Below are 26,034 nucleotides of genomic sequence, written 5' to 3' on the forward strand. Positions count from 1 at the left end.
CATTAAATGCCCCTATCTCCAAAGAAATGTAAGTATATGGAGTCAACATCATGTTTGGATGAGACCTTAGACATATTTTAGCCCAAGATCAGAAAGCCATGGAGGTAAAGTAACTTTCCCAGGGACTTGGACCTGGGTCTCCAGGCTCAGTGTGTCTTGTGGGGAAGGGGCAAGAAATCAGTTCATGAGACCAGCGAGATGACTCATTGTGTAAAGGCGCTTGTCACTCAAGCTTGTAACCTGAGTCTGTTCCCTGGAACCCACATGGAGGAAGGAGAGAAGTGACTTCACAGAGTTGTCCTCCAACCTCCATGTGCATGCTATAACATGCGTGCGCATACACACACACACACATACATCATGTAAATATCATACTTTTAGAAAATATATCTCACCAGGTGGTGGCACACGCCTTTAATCCCCAGCACTCAGGAGGCAGAGGCAGATGGATCTCTGTGAGTTCGAGGCCAGCCTGGTCTACAAGAGCTAGTTCCAGGACAGGCACCAAAACTACAGAGAAACCCTGTCTCGAAAAATAAAAACAATAACAACAAAAGGCATGTGCCACCACCGCCTGGCCTTGGTCTCGAACTTTTGAATTAAGTGATCCTTACTCCTCAGCCTCCTGAAGCATGCCACCGCCTGGTTTATATTTTTTCACCATAATGATATGCTTTCTAAGTCTTAATTGAAGCTCACTTTTAATTTATGTATGTATTTATTTATTTTTGCCTGCAAATATCCAGTTTGTTTGCTTTGTTTTCTGCTGTTTTCAAATGTTGTATAGCTCAGGCTGGCCTTGACTTTCAGTCCTCTTGCCTCTGCTTCCTGGAGCACCAGGTGCGGCTATGCCTGGCACCAAGACTTAACTGAAATCGTCTGTGGTTGGTTTTAGATCTAGTCCCAGTTCTTCCAAAGACTGAGAGAGATATAAAATAATCTTGACTTTCTTGTTTGTTTAATTGAAATGTAACTATATAAAAAAAGATACAAGTTTTAGGTGCAGTTTGAACTGTGATACATATGTATATCTGCATAGCCAAGAGGACGCCTAACTTTGACATGTTACTGATGTTTCCTAGGAACACAGCGGTTCTACTGTCCCCTCCATTCTGAACAGGATGCAGACAAACCAGACTCCCCCAACGTACAACAAAACCAACAAGTTCACAAACGGCTTCCAGAACATAGTAGATGCTTATGGGATTGGGACTTACCGAGAGATAAACCCAGGTGAGAATGTATGTTTTTTTTCTCCCCAGCAGGTGTCCTCAGCCTATAGGCTTCATGTGCCCTAGAATAGATATGAATGCAGCCAGCACAAAATCGCAAACTTAATGTTTTGGGGTTTTTTTTTTTTTTGCAATATTTTTGTTAGCTTAATTGTGTAGTTCTCTAATACAAACGTTGTAAATAGCAGCATTCTGTCACAATGTCAAAATTCTACGATTTTTTAAAAATAATTTAAATCCTTTTTTTCTTTTTGGTTATTTTGTTTTGAGACATGAAACAAGATCTCATCATATATCTCTGGTTGACCTGAACTTGCTTTGTAGACCAGGTTGGCTTCCATCTCACAAAGATCTGCTTGTGTCTGCCTCCTATAGTGCTAGGATTAAAGGTGTGCACCCCACACTTAGCTAACATTTCACTCCTTTCTTTCTTTTTCTTTTTGTTTGTCTTTTGTTTTTCAAGACAGCCTTTCTTTTGTGTAGCCCTGGCTGTCCTTGAACTCACTCTGTAGATCAGGATGGCCTAGAATTCAGAGAGATCCACCTGCCTCTGCCTCCCAAGTGCTGGAATTAAAGGTCTGTGTCTTGCTAATAATCCCGTTGGACAATGGCTGTAGAGATGTCCAGATCTCAGCTGGTGTGCAATTGCTGTAAACGTGCCCATTAGATATAAACAGATCCGTCATGGAATAATGCTTCTCTAAGAGCTTCTTATTGGATTCTTGAATCTGTCCTCAGAGCTACAAAATACCTGGCCTCTCAAAATAGCAACAAAATATCACTTGGCTTTGGAGGAGTTCCTTAAACAAAATGGTTTTTGTTTGTTTGTTTGTTTGTTTGTTTAAGATGTCGTGGCTTTGGAGCCTGTCCTGGAACTAGCTCTTGTAGAACAGGCTGGTCTCAAACTCACAGAGATTCACCTGCCTCTGCCTCCCAAGTGCTGGGATTAAAGGCGTGCGCCACCACCGCCCGGCTTAAGATGTTTTATATTCATTCTAGAATGACTTCCTGAGGCTAGACAGGAAGTAGAATAATAATAACTGCTTTCGGCACAGGCCAGTCTCTTCCGTATTCAGTCAGTTATTCACTCAAGAATCTGAACATTCATTATTGGACCTGCTCTGCTGTGGTTCCAGGCTTCCCTTTATTGCTTGAGGGCTTTATCAGCTCAGAAAGGGTTGCTGCACGGGGAGGCGACAGCTGGCCTAGCCCAGAGTAGAGTCCTGAACTGGAGGAAGGGAGTGCAGCACCAGCTAGTGTTGTCAGGGTGCTGGCGCCCACTATTTCCCGTCATCTTCATAGTGTAAAGTATTCACTGTAGCACACCCCATCAGCTGCTCTGTGAGGGGGTGGCTCTCTCTGTGACCACGTTCCCTGAGAGAGAGTCCATTCTGGAGGAAGAAGCTGCTCACGTGCACCTCAGCGTCCAGACAAGCGTGGGACATGTGGGAACCCATGCTTTTCTGTAGCTCATGGTTCTCTCTCCGTTTTCCTCCTAGCTCCATACACCATCATCACTTTCCCTTTCCTGTTTGCTGTGATGTTTGGAGATTTCGGGCATGGCATTTTGATGACGCTTTTTGCTGTATGGATGGTGTTGAAGGAGAGCCGAATCCTCTCCCAGAAGAACGAGAATGAGGTACTGTTTCAGGGACTCCTGCACTGGATCGAACTTAGTAATATCTCAAGCATTTGTGATGACAGTAATGGTCTAAAAGTCCATGAATTTACAAAAAGGGAAGAATAAAAGTTGTTTGAATATTAAAGAGGCCATGTGCTATGCATGCAAAAATTATTTTAACATTCTTATTTCATTTGTAGTTGTGGGGGTTGACCGTTGGGCCTCACAGGCAAGTGCTCTGCCATGCTAGGTGCTCCCCCAGCCGTCTTAGCTTATATTTCAATCATTAGTTGAAGCTTCCAGGGCCAGGATGGGGGGCGCTGGTAAATGTTGGTATAGTATAAGTAGTAGTATCGCAACGGACGCCGCCACACTGGATCTGATAACTCCTTCTCTCTGGCTCCAGATGTTTAGCACCGTGTTCAGCGGTCGCTACATTATTCTTCTGATGGGAATATTCTCCATCTACACTGGTCTCATCTACAATGACTGTTTTTCCAAGTCTCTGAATATCTTTGGGTCATCGTGGAGTGTACGGCCAATGTTCACTGAAGGGAACTGGACGTAAGTTGCAGAAACCAAAAATCTAAGCTAGTTCCTTGTATGTCCAGCTCTGGATTGTCGAGCGAGCAGTAAACTAACTCCCCTTTAGGAGAGCTTGAGCGCTGTCTCTTCTCACTTATGCTCCAATCTGTGAAAGACTATATGATTTGTTAGCAAGTGCCAAGATGTGAGCCTGTACATTAATGTAAAATCTATTTATTTGTTTGTAACGTAAAAGCAAGTTACCTAAATTCCCTCCCTAGTTATGTATTAGTGCTTACCTTTTCTTTGGATTTGATTTCTTCTTGTTCTTGGGTATGAATTCCTCCTTTCTTCTTGCACTTATGCATGTGAGCTCAGTTGTGTGGAGGTGTGTGTGTGTTTGTGGGGGCCCACGGTTGGCCTTCCTGACTCATCTCACACAGTGAGACTTCAGTGTCCTCCTGAGCCTAGAGCTGCTGTCCAGCTAGGCCTGCCAGCTTGTTTGTCTCCACCTCCCCACCCCCATAAGGGCCGCTCTACCTGCTGCCTGGCTTTCATGCAGGTTCAGGGGATGCAGAATCCTCAAGCTTGCAGGCGAGCAGTCCCTGCTGGGCCATCTCCCTGCCAGTGATAACTGTAGTAGTTCCTTTTGTTGGCATTTTTTTTTTCTTGGTTTTTTGAGACAGGGTTTCTCTGTGGTTTTGGAGCCTGTCCTGGAACTAGCTCTTGTAGACCAGGCTGGTCTCGAACTCACAGAGATCCGCCTGTCTCTGCCTCCCAAGTGCTGGGATTAAAGGCATGCGCCACCACCGCCGGCTCTCTAGTAGTTCCTTTTGTGCTCGGTGTTTAGACCTGGTAGTTTCCTTTCCTTGATCCAAAATAAAAATGACTTTCTTTAACCTGACAGGGAAGAGACGCTTCTGGGAAGCTCTGTTCTCCAGCTGAACCCAGCTATCCCTGGAGTTTTTGGTGGACCGTACCCATTTGGCATTGATCCAGTAAGTGTGCCTCTTTCCTACATGTGACTTTCCCCAAAGGTTGGTGCTTATTTGTTTGTTATGAATGCTAAGAATTGAACTGAAGGCCTCGTGCATGCTAGACAAATGTTCTACCTCCTGAGCTGTATGCCAGCCTCAGTTTACTTTTTTTTTTTCCATTTTGAGATACATACTTACCAGGCTGTCTTTGAACTCTTCTCTAGCTCACGCAGGACTTGAACTTTTTAATCTTCCTGCCTCGGCTTTGAAGTTTTTAACTGATCTTGAAATGAGAGGTTTAAGGTGGGGATAATTTATAATCCCAGCACTTGAGGGGACTGCGGTAGTAAGATTACCCCAAGTATGAGGCCAGCTCAGGCTATGTAGTGAAACTATTCAAAAGAAACAAAAACAACAAAACAAAAACCCTAAAAACGAACCAAAAATTAAAACAGAAGCTGGGAGATGCTCAGTCACTGAAGTGCGTGTGATGAGGACCTGGGTTCAGGTCTCAGTACCCACATGGCAGACAGGCATGTTGGCATGCACCTGTAGCCCCAGCGCTATGGAGCAGAGACAGGCCGAGCCTGGGGCATCACTGACCAGCCTTTAGCCAAATCAGTGAATGCTGGGATCAGCGAGAGACCCTGCCTCAAAAAGCCATGTGAGTTTGAGGTGCAACTAGGGAAGACGCTCAGCATCGGCCTCTAGCCTCCATGTGCACACATACACATAGACACACTCAAAGTGTTTTTAAATATTTTTAATATAAGATATGTTAAAAGTTAGAGTTTTTTAAAAATGCACATACAGCCGGGAAGTGGTGGCTCAAGCCTTTAATCCCACCACTTGGGAGAGAGAGGCCAGCCGGGTCTACAGAGTGAGTTTCAGGACACGCTCTAAAAGTACGGAGAAACCCAATCTCCAAAAAAAAAAAAAAAAAGTACATACAAGATTTTTTGTTTTTACAGAAATACAGTGGTATAATTATGGATACAAATAATGTTTTTCTATCATCGTTTCTCAACATATAAGTAACAAATTAGTGTCTCTTTGGGTTGTGTTGTGTGAGCATATTTTCTTTTCATTTTCTGTATTTGTATGGATGAAACCCAGGGTCTCAGGCACGCTAGGCAAGCACTCTAACCACTAAGTTATGTCCCCAGCACAAAATGTATAAACCCTGGCTTCAGACTCTGGCACTCACACACAAAATATCATTGTTGATACTTTTATGATACGATGGCTGTATTGTGGCCATGTTCTTCAAAGAAGCCTTATTTTAGAGAGCCATACTGAAATATTTATAAGTAAAACACTAGACTACTGTTTCAGCCTTGCCCCAGAGTGATACGGAAATGGGGAGACGACACAGTAGGCAAGATCATGGGTGCACATGAGCAAAGCTGACTGATAGGCACTTCAGAGTTTGTTTTAGTGTCGTCTTTGTCTGGATACATTGTTTAGAATTTTCCATAGCAAAAAAGGGTATTTTTTCAGGTAGATGGATAGTATTTTTCCACTTAAGAATTCTTTGTATAGGGGCTGGAGAGATGGCTCAGAGGTTAAGAGCACTGATTGCTCTTCAGGAGGTCCTGAGTTCAATTCCCAGCAACCACATGGTGGCTCACAACCATCTGTAATGAAATCTGGTGCCCTCTGCTGGCCTGCAGGCATACATGCAGACATACTGTACACATAATAAATAAAAATAAATCTTTAAAAAAAAAAAGAATTCTTTGTATAGTACCTTCTGATTTTCTTACATTGTAACAGATTTGGAACATCGCAACCAATAAACTGACCTTCCTTAACTCCTTCAAGATGAAGATGTCTGTTATTCTCGGGATCATCCACATGCTCTTTGGAGTCAGCTTGAGCCTTTTCAACCACATGTGAGTCCCTGTCGTCAGAAGACTGTTATTCAGATAATACTTTTGCCTAAAGAGGTCATCACACCTTTGCAGAGGAATCAGTGACTCAGAGCCCCATTCTATATTGTAGAAGCAGCTTATATTATACAAACATTGTGGACTTAAATGGGGCTTAATATCAGTTCCTTAACCATTCATAGGCGCGAAAAAGATCTTTGAAAAGATGCAGCGGTTTTCCTTTGATTTAGTGAATTCTTTTTTTTTTTTTTTTTGGTTTTTCGAGACAGGGTTTCTCTGTGGTTTTGGAGCCTGTCCTGGAACTAGCTCTTGTAGACCAGGCTGGTCTCGAACTCACCGAGATCCGCCTGCCTCTGCCTCCCAAGTGCTGGGATTAAAGGCGTGCGCCACCACCGCCCGGCTGATTTAGTGAATTCTTTTGATGATGATGATTGACCCAGGCCTTGTACCTACCAGGTAGACACGAACGATGGATCTAGACCCCAGGCCTAAGTGAATTTTTTTAAGAATATATATTAATTTTACTTTGAATCGGGGGGCGTATGTACATGTGTGTTGGGGTTCTCCTGGAGCTGGAGTCCTCTGAGATTGAGAGCTGTCTGATGTAAGTGCTGGGAATTTGTACTTGGGTCCTCTGCAAGAGCAGTAAGTGCTCTTAACTAATAAGCCCTCTCTCCAGCCCCATTGCTTCCTCCTTGATGTGTAATTCATACAAAATCCATATATTAGATTTTCCAGGCACTTTCTCAAAGTGGTGGATGTGGTTCTGGAGGCGTTCGAGGCCCACAAGTTTGGAGATGTTACCTCTGTTGTCTCCAGTGCTCCTGGCTCTAATTACATTGACACAAGCAGGGCTGAGGGAACAAGCAGCACGTAGAAAAAAATCTATTGAGCACTCGTGTCAGTGAAGGAGTGCCAGGGGCCCGCTAACCCTTCACACCATTTTCCTCTTTTCCTTCTTAGCTATTTCAAGAAGCCCCTGAATATCTACTTTGGCTTCATTCCTGAAATAATCTTCATGACCTCCTTGTTTGGCTACCTGGTCATCCTTATCTTCTATAAGTGGACAGCCTACGATGTCCACTCATCTAAGAATGCACCAAGCCTCCTGATCCACTTCATCAATATGTTCCTCTTCTCCTACCCAGAGTCTGGTAATGCGATGCTGTACTCGGGACAGGTACGTCAGCCCTAGAGGAAGGGGTGTTGTAGGTGGCTACCCAGGTCGCCAAGCCACATGTCACTCTGACTTGAAGAAAGTCTAGAAACATGTTCTGTAGTACATGGCTTTCAGCTCATACCACCACATATACTCAAATCACTCCCCCACCTAGCTCGGGAGGGCTCCCGTTAATCCTGGCTGTTAAGGATAGAATTTGTAGGGCTAAGTGCCATAGGCCTGTAATCCCAGAACTCGGCAGGCTGAGGTGGGAGGGGCCGGAGGTCTAGGCAAGCCTGGGCTAACTAGTGAATTCCAGGCCAGGCTGAACTACATAATGAGGACGTGTCTCAAATAATTAGATGAGTAGTGAGGAAAAGGAGCAGAATTTAGAACTACCGTTTTGTGGGACAGTCACTGGGTTTCTCATGGCACCTGCTCATTACTTAGAGAACCAGGTAATGGTCATAGACAGTGAGAAAATACTGTTTGGGAGAAAATTTGTGCTGTGGTTGGAAACGGTGTGACTAATGGACCGTATGAAGTACCTTGTCTCTCACTTTGCAGAAAGGGATTCAATGTTTCCTCATAGTGGTTGCCATGCTCTGCGTCCCTTGGATGCTGCTCTTTAAGCCCCTGATCCTGCGCCATCAGTATTTGCGGAAGAAGCATTTGGTGAGTATATTTCCATAGCTGGAGGTTACTAGACTTTCTCCTTGTTTAAGATCAAGGCAGTTCCTCAGAGGACATAATTAATGGTGCACACATGCATGCATTCTTAAGATGCATTGTGTTCCATACGAGCATGAACACCGGGCCTGCCAGTGTCAGAGAACTGTGCATTTGTGGCTCAGACACCTGAATCCCAGCTTCAAATGACTGGATTGGAGTGCATAAGTCATGTTTTTATCTCTCCTGGTCATGATTTACTCATGCTCTCCCCAGCAGAGTCCAGGCCTGGGCCTGTCTGGATGCAGCGTCAGCCAAAACAGGGTTAGACGAGCTGCAGATAGCAAACCCACTCGTGTGGTTTGCCTGGCCAGCCACAGGACTGACACCAAGACACGTTTTTTAAAAATGAGACCATGATGCTTTCACAGACCAGAACATCTGGGAAAGGGTCTGATTTAAAGCACACTGGTGCAGCCTTTGCACATACAGGTGTTTACTTGATGCGTGTGTGTAGACCAGCTCTACACACATACAGAGTTAAGCTTGCCAAGTGTTGAATACTGCGTGTAGTTTCTGGCTATCCAATAATGCTTCTGTACTGCACTGCCTGGGAAAACCCGAGAGACCTTGTTGCATGGTTCCTGTGGCTGTGAGATGACCCTCCCGTTGGAGAGCAGCTGAGTTACAAGACCCTCCTTCTCCCTTTTCCGACCATCTTCATCCTTCCATATGCCTCCATTCGTCTCTCCTCCCCCTCCCCCTCCCTCTTCGTTCTCTTCTCCCTTCTTCTTTTCTCCCATTCACTATCAGGAAGGGCAACCCGTGGAGGCCCCAGTCAGCCCAACCCCGAGCCAACAGGGACTAGAGGCAGCATCGGCTGCAACAGTGAGTCAATTAACTCCAACCGAGTCAATGTTTGTCTAACAAGGTGGCAAACAGTGCACCCGAGTTCCTTTTTAATGCCGTTGAGAGCGTGGGACCTGTGCTCTCAAGAAGTGTGTCCTTGTTGCTCACTGAGACGATGACAGAGGAGCCTTCCACCTCTTAGGAATAGATTCAGGTATCATCTTTACCATTGGCCTGCTAAGTTTCCGTTCAGATGTGTAAGTACAGTCCTGCCCTCGGGAGCAAAGTGGCTTCTGTCTCTCCTCACGTCCCATCATCTTACTCGAAGACAGCAGCTTTTGGACTCACGCACTTTTAAGTCTGTATTTTGTGACCATGTGTGGGGTAAGTTTTCAGTGTGGAGGCAAGAAGGGCTCAGACTCTTTCATTGATGTCTCCGTACTTGAGAGTTCATCTTTAAAGGATACGTGACCATAACTTGCCTTCCTTAGAGAAGGTCTGTATCTCTTTCCCTTGCTGAGATGCCAAAGCCCTTGTGTACTGAGTCCTCCCCTCTCGCGTGTGTCTCCTGCATGCTACACACCTGTCAGAGCAACCAAATCCATCTGTCTGGCATTCCCCTCCTCTGATACTAACTTCCATTCCAGTGACCACACTTTGAACGTTAGACTTTTGAGCATTTGTCCTCAAAAAACATCTTTTCACCAGCATCTTAGAATGCAATAGGATCTGTGTAACCCAACATTCCAGATTTTCAGTTTCCCTGGCTGGGATTGCCCTATTTAGCAATATACTTCTTTAAGGAAAATGCATGTCTGTGCCAGATGAAACTTTAATCTTGCTATTTAAAATGATTTTCAAGTACTGCCCATCGCTGATTTTCTTTCCATGTAGTCTTCTATCTCAGCATCGCAAGGTGCATCTGGGAAGTTCTTGACGCCTGTAAGTCTGGTGCCATCTTCCATGATAAACTCCACAGAAAAGCCCTGCTCATCTGGAAGCTTTCACACTGGGGTCATCGTAGCCACTTGCTCTGTAGCTGAATCTCTCTCGAGGCTGAGGCTAAGAGCACAGATCTACTTCTGTTCTGAATCTTGTCTCCTTGGTTGTCTCTGAGTGGCGTTATCACAGTCCAGCTTTCTAACCCTTGCTGGGGTGTCTCCCATCTCTTTCCTGGAGCTCTTGTTCCCTGTGCTTGGCAGGATACTCACTAGAGTCTGGCTGGGAGGTCCAACCTGCCTGTTCTCACTTCTTCTGTTGGCTAGAGAAACCTTTAGACATGGCCTCTGTTTGGGGAATCCCAAATTCTGAAGCCCTTCCTCCTCCACCCTGTAGAACCCAGGTCAAGATACAATGGAGTCTCCCCTGCACCCTCTGTAATGCTTAGAGTCCTCCCTTTGGAGGTAGCGAGGTGTCTTCTGTACCCGGCCTGGGAGTACTTAGGTTTCAGTGGTTTCCAAACCTGACTGTATACCAGAACTACCTGGTGAACTTTGAATCTGGGTCAAACAGATGAATTGAAGAAAAGAAAAATTAAGTGGCCCACAATTCCATGATCTAAGAAAGGGAGGAATAAAGGAAGAAAGGAAAGGAAGGAAGGCAAGCAATGGGGTACACTTTGGCTGGAGAAAGCCTCAGTCCCCACTACGGTCTTCTTCCAGGGCACTGCCATCAGGCTTGGCCTTCAGCACATGTCTGTCATCTGTCGGTACACGTGTACATATGTATGCCTAGAAAGAGAGAGATATTTTAAACCGAATCACTTTTCTACCTCTTGGTGTATCTTAGAGGCTGTTATCATAGTGGTCCCTAATCTTTTTATGGTTCCCAGGATGCCCTAGAATCCACTGGATATGCTGACACTATGTCATCATTGTTGGTGATTGATGTGGTACTTGGTGTATCTCAGAGGTTGTCCTCATAGTAGTCCCCAGGCTTTTTATGGTACCCAGCATGCCCTAGAATCTGCTGAATATGCTGAAATTATGTCTTCACTGCCAATGATGGATATGGTACTTGTTCCAATTTTTGCTATTATAAATAATAATGTAGAGAATACCCTGATTCATATGTATCTTACCAGAGTTTATAAGTATAGGTGGCCTAGCAGTTGGATTATTGATCTCCATGGGTGCAATGTATTTCCTATTTTGGAGTACCCTTCACAATGATTATACCATTTATTCAGCAATGCAATCCTGTACTCCACCCCAGACCTACTGAGTATATACTTTCTGGGGATAGCATATGAGGATCTATTAAAAATGTAACTTCCAGCTGGGAGTGACAGCACTCAAGAGGCAGAGGCAGGTGGATCTCTGAGTTTGAGGACAACCTGTTCTACAGAGTGAGTTTCAGGACAGCCAGGGCTACACAGAGAAGCACTTTTCTCAAAAAACCAAAAAGGAAAAGAAAGAAAATGTAGTTTCCAAGTGCTCTTCCTGTAGCTGTTCCTACGACCAACTTTGTAGGACAGCTCCTATAAGAAAAAGGAGCCTGCCTACATAAACACTGGGGGCTGAACTGGTCAGTGAGCATAGCGGAAGAGGTGTTCCAAAAGGTGAAACTAAGGACGGAGACCGCAGGGACGTTCCCAACCCTGCGGACACATTGTTGGAGCTTACTGGACAGCTCACAGTGCAAGCAAGCAGTGCTGAGCTTTGGGTTGACAGAGCCCATAGGAAGTAGTTCAGGGGCTGCTTCCTAATTCCCCTCTGCTCCACCCAGAACCCTCCGGTTTATTTTACATTTTTAAAACTTGGTATTCTTTAGCCACAAATGAGTGTCTGTTAGGATGTTGTGTTTGTTTTTTCTCCCCTGACCTAGGGAGTCCTTTGTTCCTAGACAGACCTGGTGCATTTCTGGTAGAGGTCACTGGAACCCTTGGGCTCCTGTTGAAAGCATGTCAGATCAGCGTGTGCTCATCCTGTCATTTGCTGTCATCTGTCCCCCCACGCCCCACTTGCACAATTTAATCTTCAGTCCCACCAGCACTTGGGCCCTCACAGACCTTACAGGTCCAGTGCTCTTGTAATGGGAGAGAGTGTGTTCATGTTCAGCTTCCCATTCACGCAGAGCTCCATTAGCATTGACCAGGGCAAGGGTGCTTCATCTCGGTGTCGCCGGATGAGGTGGTAAACACAGGCTGTCGCTCGTGGGGGCCAGAGCAGTGGTGGTTGGGATGGGGCAGTTACTTGTTTTCACTTAGCTTGTTCAGTCGGCGGGTGTCGCTTTTGTTGTTAGGATGTTTGCCTTTCTGAGGATTGTATGTACTAACCATCACCCTTCCCCACCTCACAGAGTGCCACATTAAAGCCCAGGCGAATACTACTCTTTCTGTTCATCTGTGTAGGGAACTCTCAACTTTGGTGGGATCAGGGTGGGCAACGGACCGACAGAGGAGGATGCTGAGATTATTCAGCATGACCAGCTCTCCACCCATTCAGAGGACGCAGACGAGGTAAGATCCAGTGGTGCGGGCTTCCTCTCCTAACCTGGACAGCACTAGTCTTGTTTTCTAAGAAGCTTACTCAATCATCTCCTTGAGAAATAAAGCTACTAATGACTGGCCGCCGTCTGGCCTGCTTAGGCTGTCGCAACCTGCCCGGTGGGGCCTGCTCTAATCCCCAGGGGCAGCCACAGACCCATGCAGCTTTGCTCTGCTCTTCTTGAATTCCGCCAGTCTGTGGGGCACTGCATGGGACCTCAACTACTAACCGCTCTCCTCCGCCCAGGCAGCACCCAGCATCCCACCTCTTGTTAGCAGAGACACGGGAGCCTTCAGAGTAGCTTCTTCATCCTCCGATCCTCCCAAGAATCCTTGGTCACACTGCTTCCCAGCTATACTCAGGGTTTCTTTTTGAGGCCTACCCCATCGATGTGTTCTTGATCCAGGGGTTTTTGTTTGTTTTTTAAGAGCTTTTAAAATTTGTTATCTTTTTAGAGTGAGAGTGGAAAGGAGTCAGGCCAGCCTAGCCTTCCTTTGACTCTGCTTCCGATTTCAGCTGTTTGAGATCTCCTCTCCTTGCCCGAGCACTCGTGGCACGGCGCCTCCAAGCTGGACTAGTAACTCCCACCTAGGCATTATAGTATTTTTAAAGCAAATAAAAGAGCGATGAGGGACCCAGGCTGCATTTTTCAGTCTAGCCACTTTGCCTATGAGTTGTTTTTTTTTTAATTACAGATGTCAGGGTGCCTTTAAAAACATGTATCTTAATTCTGTGATTTCCCTTGGCCTGCACGCTAAGGAGGAGTGCCTGCAGCACCTTCGCCCTTAGCCACCCTCCCCCGAAACAGGCAGTAGTGCGTGCTCGTAGCTTGTGACCTTGTGTGCACTACAGCTTCCCACTAAGTGTGAATTTGTGTTTTCAAGCCTACCGAGGACGAAGTGGTAAGACCAAAGCCTTTGTGTCTATCTGGGGCTTCTCTTTTCCCATCCTTGTGCTCACTCTGCCAACCCTACTCCACCCTGGGGCCACACACATGACGCCATGCATCCTGCATCTCATTGGCCATGTCTAACCAGTTTGTGAGCCCGCGTTCTGAAGTTCATCTTCCATTAACTGCATCTCACGTCGGTCACCTCTGTCCTTGTGTTGTTGGCTGCTGATCTAATACCTCTGGAACTGGCTTTGAAGAAGCTGCAAGTAATGTCTGTATTGGCATTCTTGAGGTCACCACCCATGGGGTTAAATCTCACGGGTCTCCACTTCCTCTCCTGTGATGCGTTAGTTGCTCTGCCACCGGGGGTAGTGGTCCCCACCCTGCTCCTCTGAGTGCTCGCAAGCAAAGCTTACCTTTCTTCCCTGTCTGAGATGCAGCCAGCCTCTTCTTGCTGCTCCCCCATCAGCTTGGTGATGCTTCAACTTAGGGCCACAAGACCCTTGCTTGTAGTCAGTTTTAGCTTCACGTGACCTGGTTGAAAAGTGAACCACCTTCAAAATGAACTTTGTCTCTCAGGCACATTCAGGAAAAACTAATCCATCTCCATGAAAGGCCGTCATATGTTAATATGAAAAATAGAATGGAAAGACAGGTAAATGTTCAGGCCACATCTAGAGTAGTTCATGTACCAACACGCAGATTTTCAGATAGGTTTCTGAAGGCCTTCCCTCCCTGTTTGCACCTTTCCCCCAGACTTCCCTCTAACATCCTGTGCCTATGAACCGTCCTCTTCCCTCACCTGGTCTCTCCAAGGGGCAGTGCATGGCCGTGGGAAAACCTTTGCTGTTCTGTGTCAAAACAGGCAGTGTTTGTTCTCCCTGATGGCTGGAGAGGCTCCCTTGCCTGCATCGACAACCATCACTCCTGGACCAGGTGTCTGTGCATAGTTGCTGGCTGAGCTGCCTGGCATGGTTGAGGGGATGAGTGGGGTTCCATGTTACTGAGGGGCCTGGTCCTCTCCTGGTATCACCACCTCCAACAATACTGCTTTCCAGATGCCTCCCTCATTATGTACCAGTACCTTCAGCAGCAGCAGAATGTTCTAGTCAGCTGTCTGGGGCCATTCATATGGCTGTTTAGTCCTCATTTATAGCCACATCCCTGGGAGCAGGACAATCACGAAGATAGGCTGTGGTGTAGCCTTCCCCCTCCCTGCCACTGATCACACTCGGGAAATTACCTCTCCCTGGCCTTTGCCAGTCATAACTTTTGTCTTTGCCTAGCATTGTTTCTCCACAGCCAAATTTAGGTAACTGACATTTATGTGATGATTTCACTCAAAGCAGTTTCTTAGAAAGCGGCGTGGCCTGCTTCTATAACTCCCCACGTTGCTTGGATGTAAACGCTTTTGATTCCAGGCAGGGCAATTGTGCCCTCGCCCTAGGAGACACTTAGTCCAGATCCAAACCAGACCCAGACGATTGATATCTAGGAAATCTTTGAAGGCTGCAATGGTTCAGCAAGGGTCAGCGGCCCCTCTCCCTGCTGTGTCTTCTCACCAGCTGCTCTCATCACCTCATTCCCACCCACCCTCCCATCTGCGCGGTCGCGTGTCAGGCACTGTGTTTAGTGCTATAAAAATGGAGAGAAGAAAACTCACTCTTGCCTTTAAGGATGTTGCAGACAAGGTGGGGAGACAGTCTAGAGAAAGACAGCATGGTGCATGTGTGCCCAGGATGCTGTGGGGGCACAGAAGGGTACCTGACAGGCGCTGGAGTGAAACAGGAAGAGGTGTGGGAAAGGGTCCCCTTAGGCTCCTCCTCCTGAGCTGAAGCTGGCCAAGCAGGGGTGTCTAGAGGCAGGGAGAGAGGAGGAGGGGCAGAACCACCACCATCTGCAGCATTAGAAGATAAAGGCCTACCTGAAGGCCAAGCCCGTGCTCAGCAGTGGTTCAGCTTTGCTGGGGCTGATGTAGGAGTTGGGGAGCTCATGAGAAGAGGTGTTGGCTGAGGACGACAGTAGTTGTTGCTTCATTTTGGTGGCAGTAATCGTCAGAGTAGTGAAGCTAAGGTGCAGGGACACTGCTGGAGACCCTGAGTGGAGCTGTAGAGTACAGGGCGCGGCCTGGAGCACGGACATCCTGTAGTGTGATATAATTCAGGAAGGGACTGCATAGCTTAAAGAGAAGTCAGTCACAGGGATTGGAAGGGAAGGCCCTGGATGGATGTGGGGCAGTGACCAGGGGAAGACTGCATTTCACGGAGGCCTGTGGCACACCAGGAGAGAGACGAGGTGTTTGTATGAGAGTCACCCCCAAGGTGCCCAGCGAGCCTGTGCCAGCCCTACAGAACAGACTTAGGGGTGAGGCTGTGACACCAGGACATCTTGGAATGTCAGGAGGAGGAAGACTCTCAGGCAGGAAGGGAGCAGCCCCAGTGACAGACACCACGAAGTTCAGCCACCAGGAGATGATGTAACCATTATAGAGAAGCCATTCTGGAGGAGGAAGGGTGAGAGCCAGAGTGAGGAACGAGAGGCCAAGCGGAGGCTGGAGAGTGACTGCCGTCACATCAGAGATGCCTGTGTTCAGCCCATGGCCAAGGACGGGCCCCTTCCAAGTGCTTGCCTGGATTTCTCCCTTAATTCTCTTCTCCCCTGAGAAAACATTCCTAGGGAGATGCGAAGGAAGGAAAAGAGAAAGCAGGGGTATTGCCTGGAAGTGAAGGTTTCCCCTCCTCTCCTTTCTACTGTGATGGGCATGCGGTGTCTCCTATTGCCCAGGCTAGCCTAGAACTCACTGTGCAGCTAAGAATGGTCTTGAGCTCTTCGCCATCCTGCCTCTGCCTTTCAAGTCCTGGGACCACAGGTCTCCACAGCTATACCTGGTTCCCTTTTTATTTCATTTTTTTTCTTTTATTGAAAATACCCTTTTCTCATATAGTCTATCCTGATTATGGTTCTCCTTTTTTAAAATTATAATTTATTTTTATTGATGTTTTTCCTGCATGTATGTCTGTGTGAGGGTGTTGGATCCTGGAGTTACAGATGGTTGTGAGCTGCCATGTGGGTGCTGGGAACTGAACCTGGGTTCTGGAAGAGCAGTCAGTGCTCTTAAGCGCTGAGCCGCCTCTCCAGCCCCATGGTTCTCCTTTTTATAGTGAGAGAAAATCGGCTCAGATGTGAAAAGACTGAAAGTGCTTTGCTTTCTCTGAGCTCTGGGCTTTCTTCCCGGCGGTTCCTGCAGCCGGGGTAGGAAGGCTTCCTACAGCGCTGCTGAACCGGGGAGCTCTGGGTAACGTAACAAGGGCTCCTCATTTTCAGAGCAAGAGGCTTATAGAAAAGTCCAGAAATTCACAGGATTAGGCAGAGGTGACTGGAAGTGAGGCGTTTCCCCAGGGTGACTTGCTGGAGTGTCCCCTCTTCCTACTGGCCGTACTCTTATGACTTTCCAGCCCAGCCCCTTCACACAGTATAGAGACCATAGCATAAGACGGGCCCAGACATGAGGATGGGGAAGCCTCAGGAGCTGGAGCTGGTGATTGATCCTAGGCGGGGCTTGGAAGAGTACTATCAGAAAGAAAACTATGGCCTGCTCTGTGGTAGACATTCTGTTTCTCCTCCTGAGCTTTCTAGAATATACCAAGTTCAGAAAACTGCTCCTAAAGGGGACTCTGAAAACTTCTTCCAGACCCTGAGTTCTCCCCAGCCCCCTTCCATGCAGCACTGAAGACTGAACCCTGGGCATGCTCGGCAAGTGCTCTCTGAGCTGCATCCCTAGCTCCCAGGCACACCTGTTTGGTTTCAGATATATATATATATATATTATTTTTCAATTCAAAAATTTCCACTTCCTCCCCTCCTCCCATTCCCCTCCTGCTTCCCCACTCACCGTCCTCCCACCCCCTCCAGTCTTAAGAGAGGGCAGGGCACCCTGCCCTGTGGGAAGTCTAGCCCCCCTCCCCAGATGCAGGGTCTCAGTGTGTTGTTGAGGCTGCTCACCTCAGCCTCCTCAGTGTTGGGCTTACAGTGTGAGCCACCATGCCAGGCACGCCTACATTAATTTCCGATTAGCTCTTCATGTGGAAATCAGTGGACTTTTGACAAAGTTTCCCTAGGTGATCTTTTTAGAAGTCACAGAAGAAGGAGATTGTCTTGGTCTCAAAATGCTGAAAAGAGTAAATAAGGAGGCTGTGGGACCCAGTGTGCAAGTAGCTTCTTCGTGCCTGCCCTTGCCGTATTCTAAGCAGAGGCGCTCCACTGTAAGGCATGTCACCCGTGAGACAAGCCCCTGGCCATGCCTGTGAGAGGTTGTCACTGCTGGCCTAACTGAAGTGGGAAGACAACTCAAAAGTAGGTGCCCCATTCCCTGGCTTGGGGTCCTGGACTGAGTGAAGGCAAACAGCTCATGCGTCCATTGCTCTCTGCCGCTTTCAGCGTCTGCTGCCTTGGCTTCCCCGACACGATGACTGCACCCTGATCTGGGAGCCAGATAAACCTTTCTCCCCTCGGTTGCTTTTGTCGGGGTTTTAATCACAGCAGCAGGACTCAAAAAATAGTAATAAGGCATGGTTCTTGACGCAGCGTGCCACTGAGATCAGACCCCACCAGGGAGAGAAAAATTTGTTGAAAAGAGTCTCATTAAGATACACGCTGTGGGGGCTGGAGAGATAGTCAGTGGTTAAGAGACTGGCTGCTCTCCCAGAGGTCCTGAGTTCGATTCCTGTCACCCACATGGAGACTCACAGACTCCTATTCCAGAGGATCTGATGCCTTCTGCTGGCCTTTGTGGGCATTGCACACACCTGGTACACACATCTGCATGCAGGGAAGACACTTAATACACATAAAATAAAAATAAATTAAGTCTGGCCGATGAGTGGTGGTGCACACCTTTTATCCCAGCACTAGGAAGGCAGGGGCAAGAGGACCTTCTGAGTTCAAGGCCAGCATGGTCTACAGAGTGAGTTCCAGGACAGCTATGAATACACAGAGGAAACCCTGTCTCAAAATAAAATAAAATAAGTCTTTTAAAGAGAACACCTAAAATTTAAAAAAGAAAAGAAAAAGCTTTTCTGATGCAGTGGCACACACTGCAAAGGAGGCTAAGGAGGTGAGGTTCCAAGTTCAAGATCAACCTGAAACTATATAGTGAAACTCTGTGTAAAAAGGAAGATACAGTGTAGCATATTGAGGGGGTATTAGGGTGCCCTAGTTAGAAACCAGGCCAGGAACAATTTGGGGGGAAGTCATTGCAGGAATCACTTTTCGGAGTCAGCACCGCTACCCAGCCCCTCTTCAGGTGAGATGTCAGCTATGAGAGGTGTAGTCGCCTGCCCTGGTGTGGACTCCAGGGGAGTCAGCTCCTGCACACTCCCCTCCTAGCCTGATCTCCCCTCTGGTTTCCTCCCGTGCCAGTTTGACTTTGCGGACACCATGGTCCACCAGGCCATCCACACCATCGAGTACTGCCTGGGCTGCATCTCCAACACGGCCTCCTACCTGCGGCTCTGGGCCCTGAGCCTTGCGCATGCACGTGAGTGTGTCCTCTCCAGTTCTCCCTCCTCTGGGAACTCCTTAGATCAGTGGGGGCTTCCCCAGCACGGGAACTCAGGAGACTTCAGGGATCAGTCCAGCTCCTGAGTCCAAGAATGAGTGCAGATAAGGTGTGTCCACTCTTGTGCGGTTTAGCTGTTTGTAGTGATGCTGCCCCAATGCAGAGACATGGTTTTCAATGGGGGGGGGGGTGCACGCCTTTAATCCCAGCACTTGGGAGGCAGAGGCAGGCAGATCTGTGAGTTTGAACCCAGCCTGTCTATAGGACAACCAGGGTTTTACAGAGAAACCCTGTCTTTAAAAATCAGAAAAAAAAAAAGAAAAAGGAACTCTCCAGGTTAACAGTGGCAGAGCGAAATGCAAAGGTCTCATCCTCCCTTTTGCTCAGTTCAGCTGTACCCCGTGTCTCCCCTTCTGCAGAGCTCTCCGAAGTACTCTGGACCATGGTGATCCACATAGGCCTGCATGTCCGGAGTCTGGCCGGAGGGTTTCTGCTGTTCTTCATCTTCACCGCCTTTGCCACCCTGACTGTGGCCATTCTGCTGATCATGGAGGGCCTCTCGGCCTTCCTCCACGCCCTGCGGTTACACTGGTGAGTGGCAATGGGTCGTGGGTGGAGCTGGGTGGAGCAGGGAGTGGTCACAGGGAGTGGGCAATGTTCTCACTTTAGCACCACAAGTCTGTCCTCTAGGGAACGGAAGCTGGCCCTTCTCCGGTTCAATTGAGGGGTAATGGGGTTCCCCAGTTAGAAGCCAGGCCAGCAAGGATTTTTGAGGAAGTCAGCACTGAAATCGCTTTTCACAGCTGACACCGCTACTCAACCCCTACGGGTGAGATTCCAGCTATGAGAGGTGTAGTCGCCTGCCCTGGCGTGGGCTCCGGGGGAGTCAGCTCCTGCACACTCCCCACTTTTCCTGGCGCGGAGCCCTGGAAAAGGCCCCAGGCAGCCCGCTCATCTTCTCAAGGGTTCCAGGAAGGCTCCCGTTCCTTGCTTTGTGTCCCTAGGTGCCTTTGACTGTGCTTGTAAAGCTGAAGGGGACTCTGGGATAGGACTTGTTTTGTTGTTCTTTGTTTTCTTCCTTTTTTCATTTGTTTTGTTTTTATTTTTCGAGGCAGGGTTTCTCTGTGTCGCTCTGGCTGTCCTGGCACTCGCTCTGTAGACCAGGCTGGCCTCGAACTCACAGATCTGCCTGCCTCTGCCTCCCAAATGTTGGGATTGAAGGTGTGAGCACCGCTACCTGGCTTGTTTTCTTTTTTAAGAATCTTACTCTATATCCTAGGCTGGCCTCAAACTCACAATTCCCGTTCTTCACCTTTTCAAGAGTTAGGACACCCGTGTACAGCAAGGAGCTTGTGTTTTGTGTGTGAGCTGTTTTTGTTTTGTTCTGGGCTGTGGCTAGAGCCCTGGGCTGGCCCCAACCAGGAATTGCTAGAGCACACTCTATCCCTACTTTGTCCCTTTACTGTGTCCCTGTGCCAATGCTGCTTTGGTAAGATGCTAAGGACACGAAAGCAGCTTTTCCAAAGTATAGGGGTGTGGAGGTGTGCGATGTTTGCTCTCCTTGATGGACTGTGTGACCCTTCATGGCTCTGTATGAAGAAATGGCTCAGAAATAGGAGAGCTAGAGGCTGGGCTGTGACTATGACCTCAAATGAGGGTTGCCAGATTTAGCAAATAAGATTATAAGAGAAGTCTAGAGACATGCTCAATGGGCTAAGGTGTTTGCCACCAAGCCTGACGACCTGAGTTCAATTCATTGGAACCACGTGGTGGAAGGAGAGAACACTCTTTTGCAAGTTGTCCTCTAATGTCTACACTTGTGCGCACAGATACACACACTCAAGATAAGCAACTGTATCTGGGCGGTGGTCGCACTTGCCTTTAATCCCAGCACTCCGGAGGCAGAGGCAGGCAGATCTCTGTGAGTTCGAGGCCAGCCTTGCTATAGAGCGAGTGCGAGGACAGGCTCCTAATAACACAAGATGCTCAGTTAGGTAGAGTTTCAGATAAACTGTGAATAATTTTTGTATGAATATTTCTCAAACGTGCCTGAAACACAGCCACAGTACAATCCAGGAAGCCTGTGTTTCACTGGCTCCCCTGCCTCAGACTCCTCCCCTTGGGGCTCCATTTATTCCTTTATGTTACCATTCTCCTTTTCAAGGAAGGGTCAAGGGGCTGGAGAGATGGCTCAGCAATTAAGAGCCCTGAATACTCTTCTTGAAGACCCAGGTTCAATTCCCAGCACCCACATGACAGCTCATAACTGTCTGTAACTCCTGTTCCAGAGGATCTGATTCCTGAATACAGATATACTCGCAGGCAAAACACCAACATATATAAAATAAAAGTAAATAAGTTATTTTTTTAAAAAAAAAAAAGGAGGAGGAGGAAGATGTCAAGGAAGGGTCAATCCAGGCATCTCCAGAAGCTCTAGTTGGCCCTTCACGAACACTCCCACCGCACACACTCCTTGGCCCTGCCTCAGAAACCTATGGATGAGGTAATGGGTGGTCGGTCTCTGGGCTCCACAGGGGCTTTGTGCAGCCCTGACCCTGAGGAGCCTCTTGTCTGTGTTCCTCATCTTTCTCTTCTGGCCCCATGAGTCTCCTGTTGGTTGTACTAAGTTATGGGGGAGAATCGAGGGGTGTTAGGGGTAGGCTGTGGCTGTGACCCTCCCTCCAGGCTGCCTAGGAGGCCTGTGCTTCCTCAGACTCAGTAGACGCTGCTTTCTCTGCTGGCTCTCCGCTGGCTCCTCCACGCCCAGAGGTTTGTTTACTTGAGCTGGGAGGTTGGGAGTGCTGCGTGCTTTCAGCTAGGCTTGGCATCCCCCCCTCATGTTATCAGCCAGCTCTCGCCAGCACACTTCCGCAGCCACTCCAGTGAGGGAATGTCTGCGTAACCAGGCCCCGCTGGTGACTCACTTTTTCTGTCCCTCTTGGCCTCCATGCTTTCCTGTTCTCCTCTGTGTCTCCCGAGCTCAGGACTTGAGGGAAGAGTGACTGCCCCTCCTTGATTGCCTCCTGTTCTGGGTGGGTGAGGAGCAATGGAGGTTAGGTCAGAACCATCAGGCAGGTCAGCAAGGCAGGAGTGCACAGCCTGTGGAGGTTGCCTGCCTTGGGTCTCACTGCCATCAGGAGCTGAAGCAGTTTGGGAGGCCACGTTTTATTGCCAGGCGAATGCCTTCGTCCTCAGGCTCCCCTGCGGCCCTCAGGTGACAGTGCCTCCCTCTGTTCTCCTAAAGGAACATGGGGAAGTGGAGAGGATGTGAGGCAGCTTCTGAGGCCAACTGACTCACTGGCGGGCAATCCTGAGCTCTCTGAGACAGAAGACAGTAGCCAGAAGGCAGAGTTCCTGTGAGAACATGGGAAATAACGTACACACCAGGTGTCTGTTATGCAGCCTTGACACACCGTAATAGGCAATGGCTGAAGGAGGGTCCCTGTAGAGAGGACCTGTCTGTCGGGCCCCGTGAACAGACTTTTCGGGCTGGATAGACTTAAAGGAGGTGTGTGCGGCCACCTGAATGCCCTTAGGTACAGTCTGCGAGGAGCAGGTTTGAGACAGAGGTCTCTCTCTTGTTTGTCTGTTTGGTAGTGTAAGCGTTGCACAAGAGGAGAGACAGAGGAAGCCTCATGCATCTTTCAGAATGCTGGCTTTGGAGGGGTGCGTGGTCCTTGACAAGGTTGAGGTGGCACCACCACGTAAAAGTTTAATTGGTGCTGGTGTGCCCTCTACTGGCCAAATGCAGAAGTGCGCCAAGCGCTGCAGGGAGCTCAGCATTGTGACTCTGGTGAGGGGTGGGGACGGTCCTTGCCGCAGTGGCCCAGGGATAGTGCTGCTGGTTTCTGGCACCAGACAAACATCTTCACGCTTCTCACTTCGTCCCTGGTGTTTCCCTGATATACCACTTCTGAGTTTCTTTGGAATTGAGAAGAAAAGCATTTAATTTGATTTTGATTTTATTTGATAACTAAATCACTAGTGCAGGTCATAAGGCCAGTGACATTTGAGAACATAATTTCTGTCTCCTGGGTTGTTTGTCTTCCCACCTACCCTGCAAGGTGTGCTTGGTGTTAATGCCCACCATAATTAGACACAAAGCAGGGTCTTGCTGTAACTGGCCATCAGAATGAGACATAAAGGCTGCAGCCTGGGATGGGGATCCCTGTGTGTGTCCGTGCTCACACCTGTGTGCCCCTATGTGGGTCGATGGTTGAGGAGACAGCCCTGGGGAGCAGACGGAGGAATGCAGTGGTGCTGGAGTAAAAGTCCTGGGGCGATAGTCCCAGCTGACGGCATTGCCTGATACCCGAGCCATCAGAGAGATGTCTTCATCCCCAAAGAGTAGAAAAGGCCCCACGACTCCTTCCTCCTTCAGCCAGCCCTGGAACATGGCAGGAGCACTCACATTCGTTCTGGCAGCCTCCCTGGCTCACCGGGTGGCCTTTGCCAGGGACTGGAGCTGGAAGGGGTGACAAGCCAAGCCTCTGCACTCCTGAGACTCTGGGGTGACAGAAGCCCGGCTGCACTCCTGAGACTGGGTTCTCGGTGCACTTCAGAGGCTGAGCAAACAGCTGAAGAGCCCTCAGGAGTCAGCACCTCTCACCCCACAAGGCGACTTTGGTCTGTACTCAGGAAGCACACGTTTCCCTGGGTGGGGTGGCCAGGGGGAGTTGTTTTCCATCTCTGTCCTGGGAGCTCGAGGTGAGGACTCTCAGGGTAAGAGGGAAAGTAGGACTGACCTCAGGATAAACCCAAGATGGCGGCGCACCAGAGGGACCTTGTCTGTCAGCCCACGCGCCGGAACTGCAGACGTGAGACAAGCAGGTTGGTGATTGTAGCCATCTAAGCAAAACTTGGGCTCCATTCATCCTGTTGGAAATTAGAGTAGTCTGTCTGTGTGATTGGCCAGCCAAGGAGTCATTTGGAATGCATCCTTAGAGCTGGAGACGTGAGCTGGGACCCCGAGAGGGCAACCTTGGGCTACATGGTATAGGATAAAGAGCAGGGCTGTACACGTTTTGTTCGGTTGTTCAGGAATACCCTTGATATACGTGAATGAGGCCTAACCAACATGAACCCTCCAGACCCAAGGGAAGGGAGCCAGAGCAGGAGCCTAACCACCCCCCTGCCCTTCCCCTACCCCCAGCTCTGCCTGGAACTTGCAGAGAGACTTCTTAGAAGCTGGCACTGGGGTGGAGGATGAATCTGGGCCCTGGAATCCTGCAGCTAATTTGCTGGGGGTCCATTTTCCCTGGGAGGCCTTGGGGCCTGGGCCCTGCCCCGGCAGACTGTGAGGGTGGCAGAGAAAGTGCCATGTGATCGCTTCTGCATGGCAGGTTCTTCCCACTCCTCCTAATAGGTTCAGCCCATAGCTCTGCCACTGTGTCCTCAAGCCCACACCAAAGCTGAGGGGGCCTCTGGGACTCGGTACCACTAGCCCCCACCCACGGTTCTCTAGTTGAGTGACAGAAGCCCTGTGTGTAGCTGAAGGGTGCACTGTGGAGCTACATTCCTCTCCAGGCCTCGACGCTTCTGTCACCTGCCCCCTGGAGCCCACCACAGTCCCATCCCGCCTGTTCTTGCAAGGGTCACTGGGTGCCTCCTGGAAACTATGCTCCAGGGCAGCTTGGCTTCCTCTCAATCAGGCCTGCGTGTTTCTGCCCATATTTGGTGGTGGTTTGGTTGCTGGGCCGCCAGCCAGGGGAGTGTGCGGGAGGAAACAGTCAGGCAGCCCTGCTCCCAACTTCTTCCTGCCCCTCTGAGCTGGAAAAGGGCCCCAAAGAGACCAGTAGGGATAGCCGCTGATCTGCCTGGGAAGGGAGTTAAGGTCCTGTTTTTCCTTTCAGCCTCCAGAGAAGAATTCTTTCTCAGATGTTTTTGTGGCTGGAGAATGTTTTTGCTTCGAGAAGAACACCCCCCCACCAAGCCTCCCCCTCTTTCCTGAGAGTTTCCTCTTCTGAACTGACTGCTTTCAGCATTCACTCCCAAGTCTCCCTTCTTGGGGCGGGGCAGTCATGTTTACCCAGAAGGAGAAGTACTCCAGGGGGCTTCCCTTTGGTGGCTGAAGGGGTTCGGGGCTTTCTTCTTCCTTAGCTTGCCGCTGTCACACTGCGCTGTCTGTGCTGTTACACATTTAACACAAACGCACCCAGCAGGACCAAGTGGGAATGAGATGTGAAGACAGAGACTTCTCCGGGCATCCTGTGCGGTGGTTTGCTGAGGGTGGCCCTGGGCTCTGAAAGCCTCTCCTAAGTAGCTGACAAGGCGGCCCGGTGGTGAAGGTGCTGCCACGCAAGCCTGGCAACTTGAGTTTGACCCCGGGAACACAATGGAAAAGTGGAAGAGGAGGACCGAGTCCACAAAGTAGACCTCTGACCTCCCCCCATAATACATTTTAAATGTTATTTTTAATTTAAAAAATAGCAGAGGTCGATGAGAGGCTCAGTGCTTACCTCAAAAGTCCGTGACCTACCTGAGTTCAATCCCACACAAGGGTGTGTCTTAGGGCTTCTATTGCTGCAACGAAACACCACGACCAAAGCAAGTTACGGAGGAAAGGGTTTCTTTGGCTTACCCTTCACATCACTGTTCATCCTTGAAGGAAGTCAGGACAGGAACTCAAGCAAGGCAGAAACCTGGAGGCAGGAACTGATGCGGAGGCCATGGAGGGGTGCTGCTTACTGGCTTGCTCCCCATGGCTGCTCAGCCTGCTCTCTCATAGAGCACAAGACCACCAGCCCAGGGAAGACACCACCCACAATGAACTGGGCCCTCCTCCATCAATGGTTAAGAAAATGCCCTATAGGCTTGCGTTAGCCCAATCTTTTTTTTTTTTTTTTTCGAGACAGGGTTTCTCTGTAGCTTTGGAGCCTGTCCTGGAACTCCCTTTGTAGACCAGGCTGGCCTCGAACTCCCAGAGATCCGCCTGCCTCTGCCTCCCGAGTGCTGGGATTAAAGGCGTGCGCCACCACCGCCCGGCTTGCGTTAGCCCAATCTTATGGGCGCATTTTCTCATTAGAGATTCTCAACAGTCAAGTGAGAATCTAGCCTGTGTGAAGTTGACATAGAACTGTCCAGCACAAGAGGAGGTGGAGTGAGAGAATCATCTCCACAGAGTTGTCCTCTGGAGGGAAAGTAGCATAGATATCTGAAAAGGGTCGCCCTGGT

The 26,034-nt window shown here is 48.9% G+C and overlaps 1 protein-coding gene across 4 annotated transcripts in view; it reads left to right on the top strand.

Annotated features, from left to right (window-relative positions):
• The window catches only part of Atp6v0a1 (ATPase H+ transporting V0 subunit a1), a 55,338-nt gene that overhangs the window by 28,458 nt on the left and 846 nt on the right, over positions 1-26,034 (top strand). For 2 of the 4 annotated variants that reach the window (XM_057774279.1, XM_057774281.1), the window contains exons 11-21: positions 1,083-1,233; positions 2,732-2,871; positions 3,260-3,417; positions 4,286-4,376; positions 6,132-6,250; positions 7,211-7,427; positions 7,974-8,081; positions 12,277-12,384; positions 13,297-13,314; positions 18,723-18,840; positions 19,281-19,452. In XM_057774279.1, coding sequence (XP_057630262.1) covers positions 1,083-1,233; positions 2,732-2,871; positions 3,260-3,417; positions 4,286-4,376; positions 6,132-6,250; positions 7,211-7,427; positions 7,974-8,081; positions 12,277-12,384; positions 13,297-13,314; positions 18,723-18,840; positions 19,281-19,452 — 1,400 coding nt within the window. The remainder of the gene's footprint in view (positions 1-1,082; positions 1,234-2,731; positions 2,872-3,259; positions 3,418-4,285; positions 4,377-6,131; positions 6,251-7,210; positions 7,428-7,973; positions 8,082-12,276; positions 12,385-13,296; positions 13,315-18,722; positions 18,841-19,280; positions 19,453-26,034) is intronic. The other 2 variants (XM_057774280.1, XM_057774282.1) reach the window with 1 other exon arrangement.

This window comes from Chionomys nivalis, chromosome 7, assembly GCF_950005125.1.
Source record: "Chionomys nivalis chromosome 7, mChiNiv1.1, whole genome shotgun sequence".
NCBI lineage: Eukaryota > Metazoa > Chordata > Mammalia > Rodentia > Cricetidae > Chionomys > Chionomys nivalis.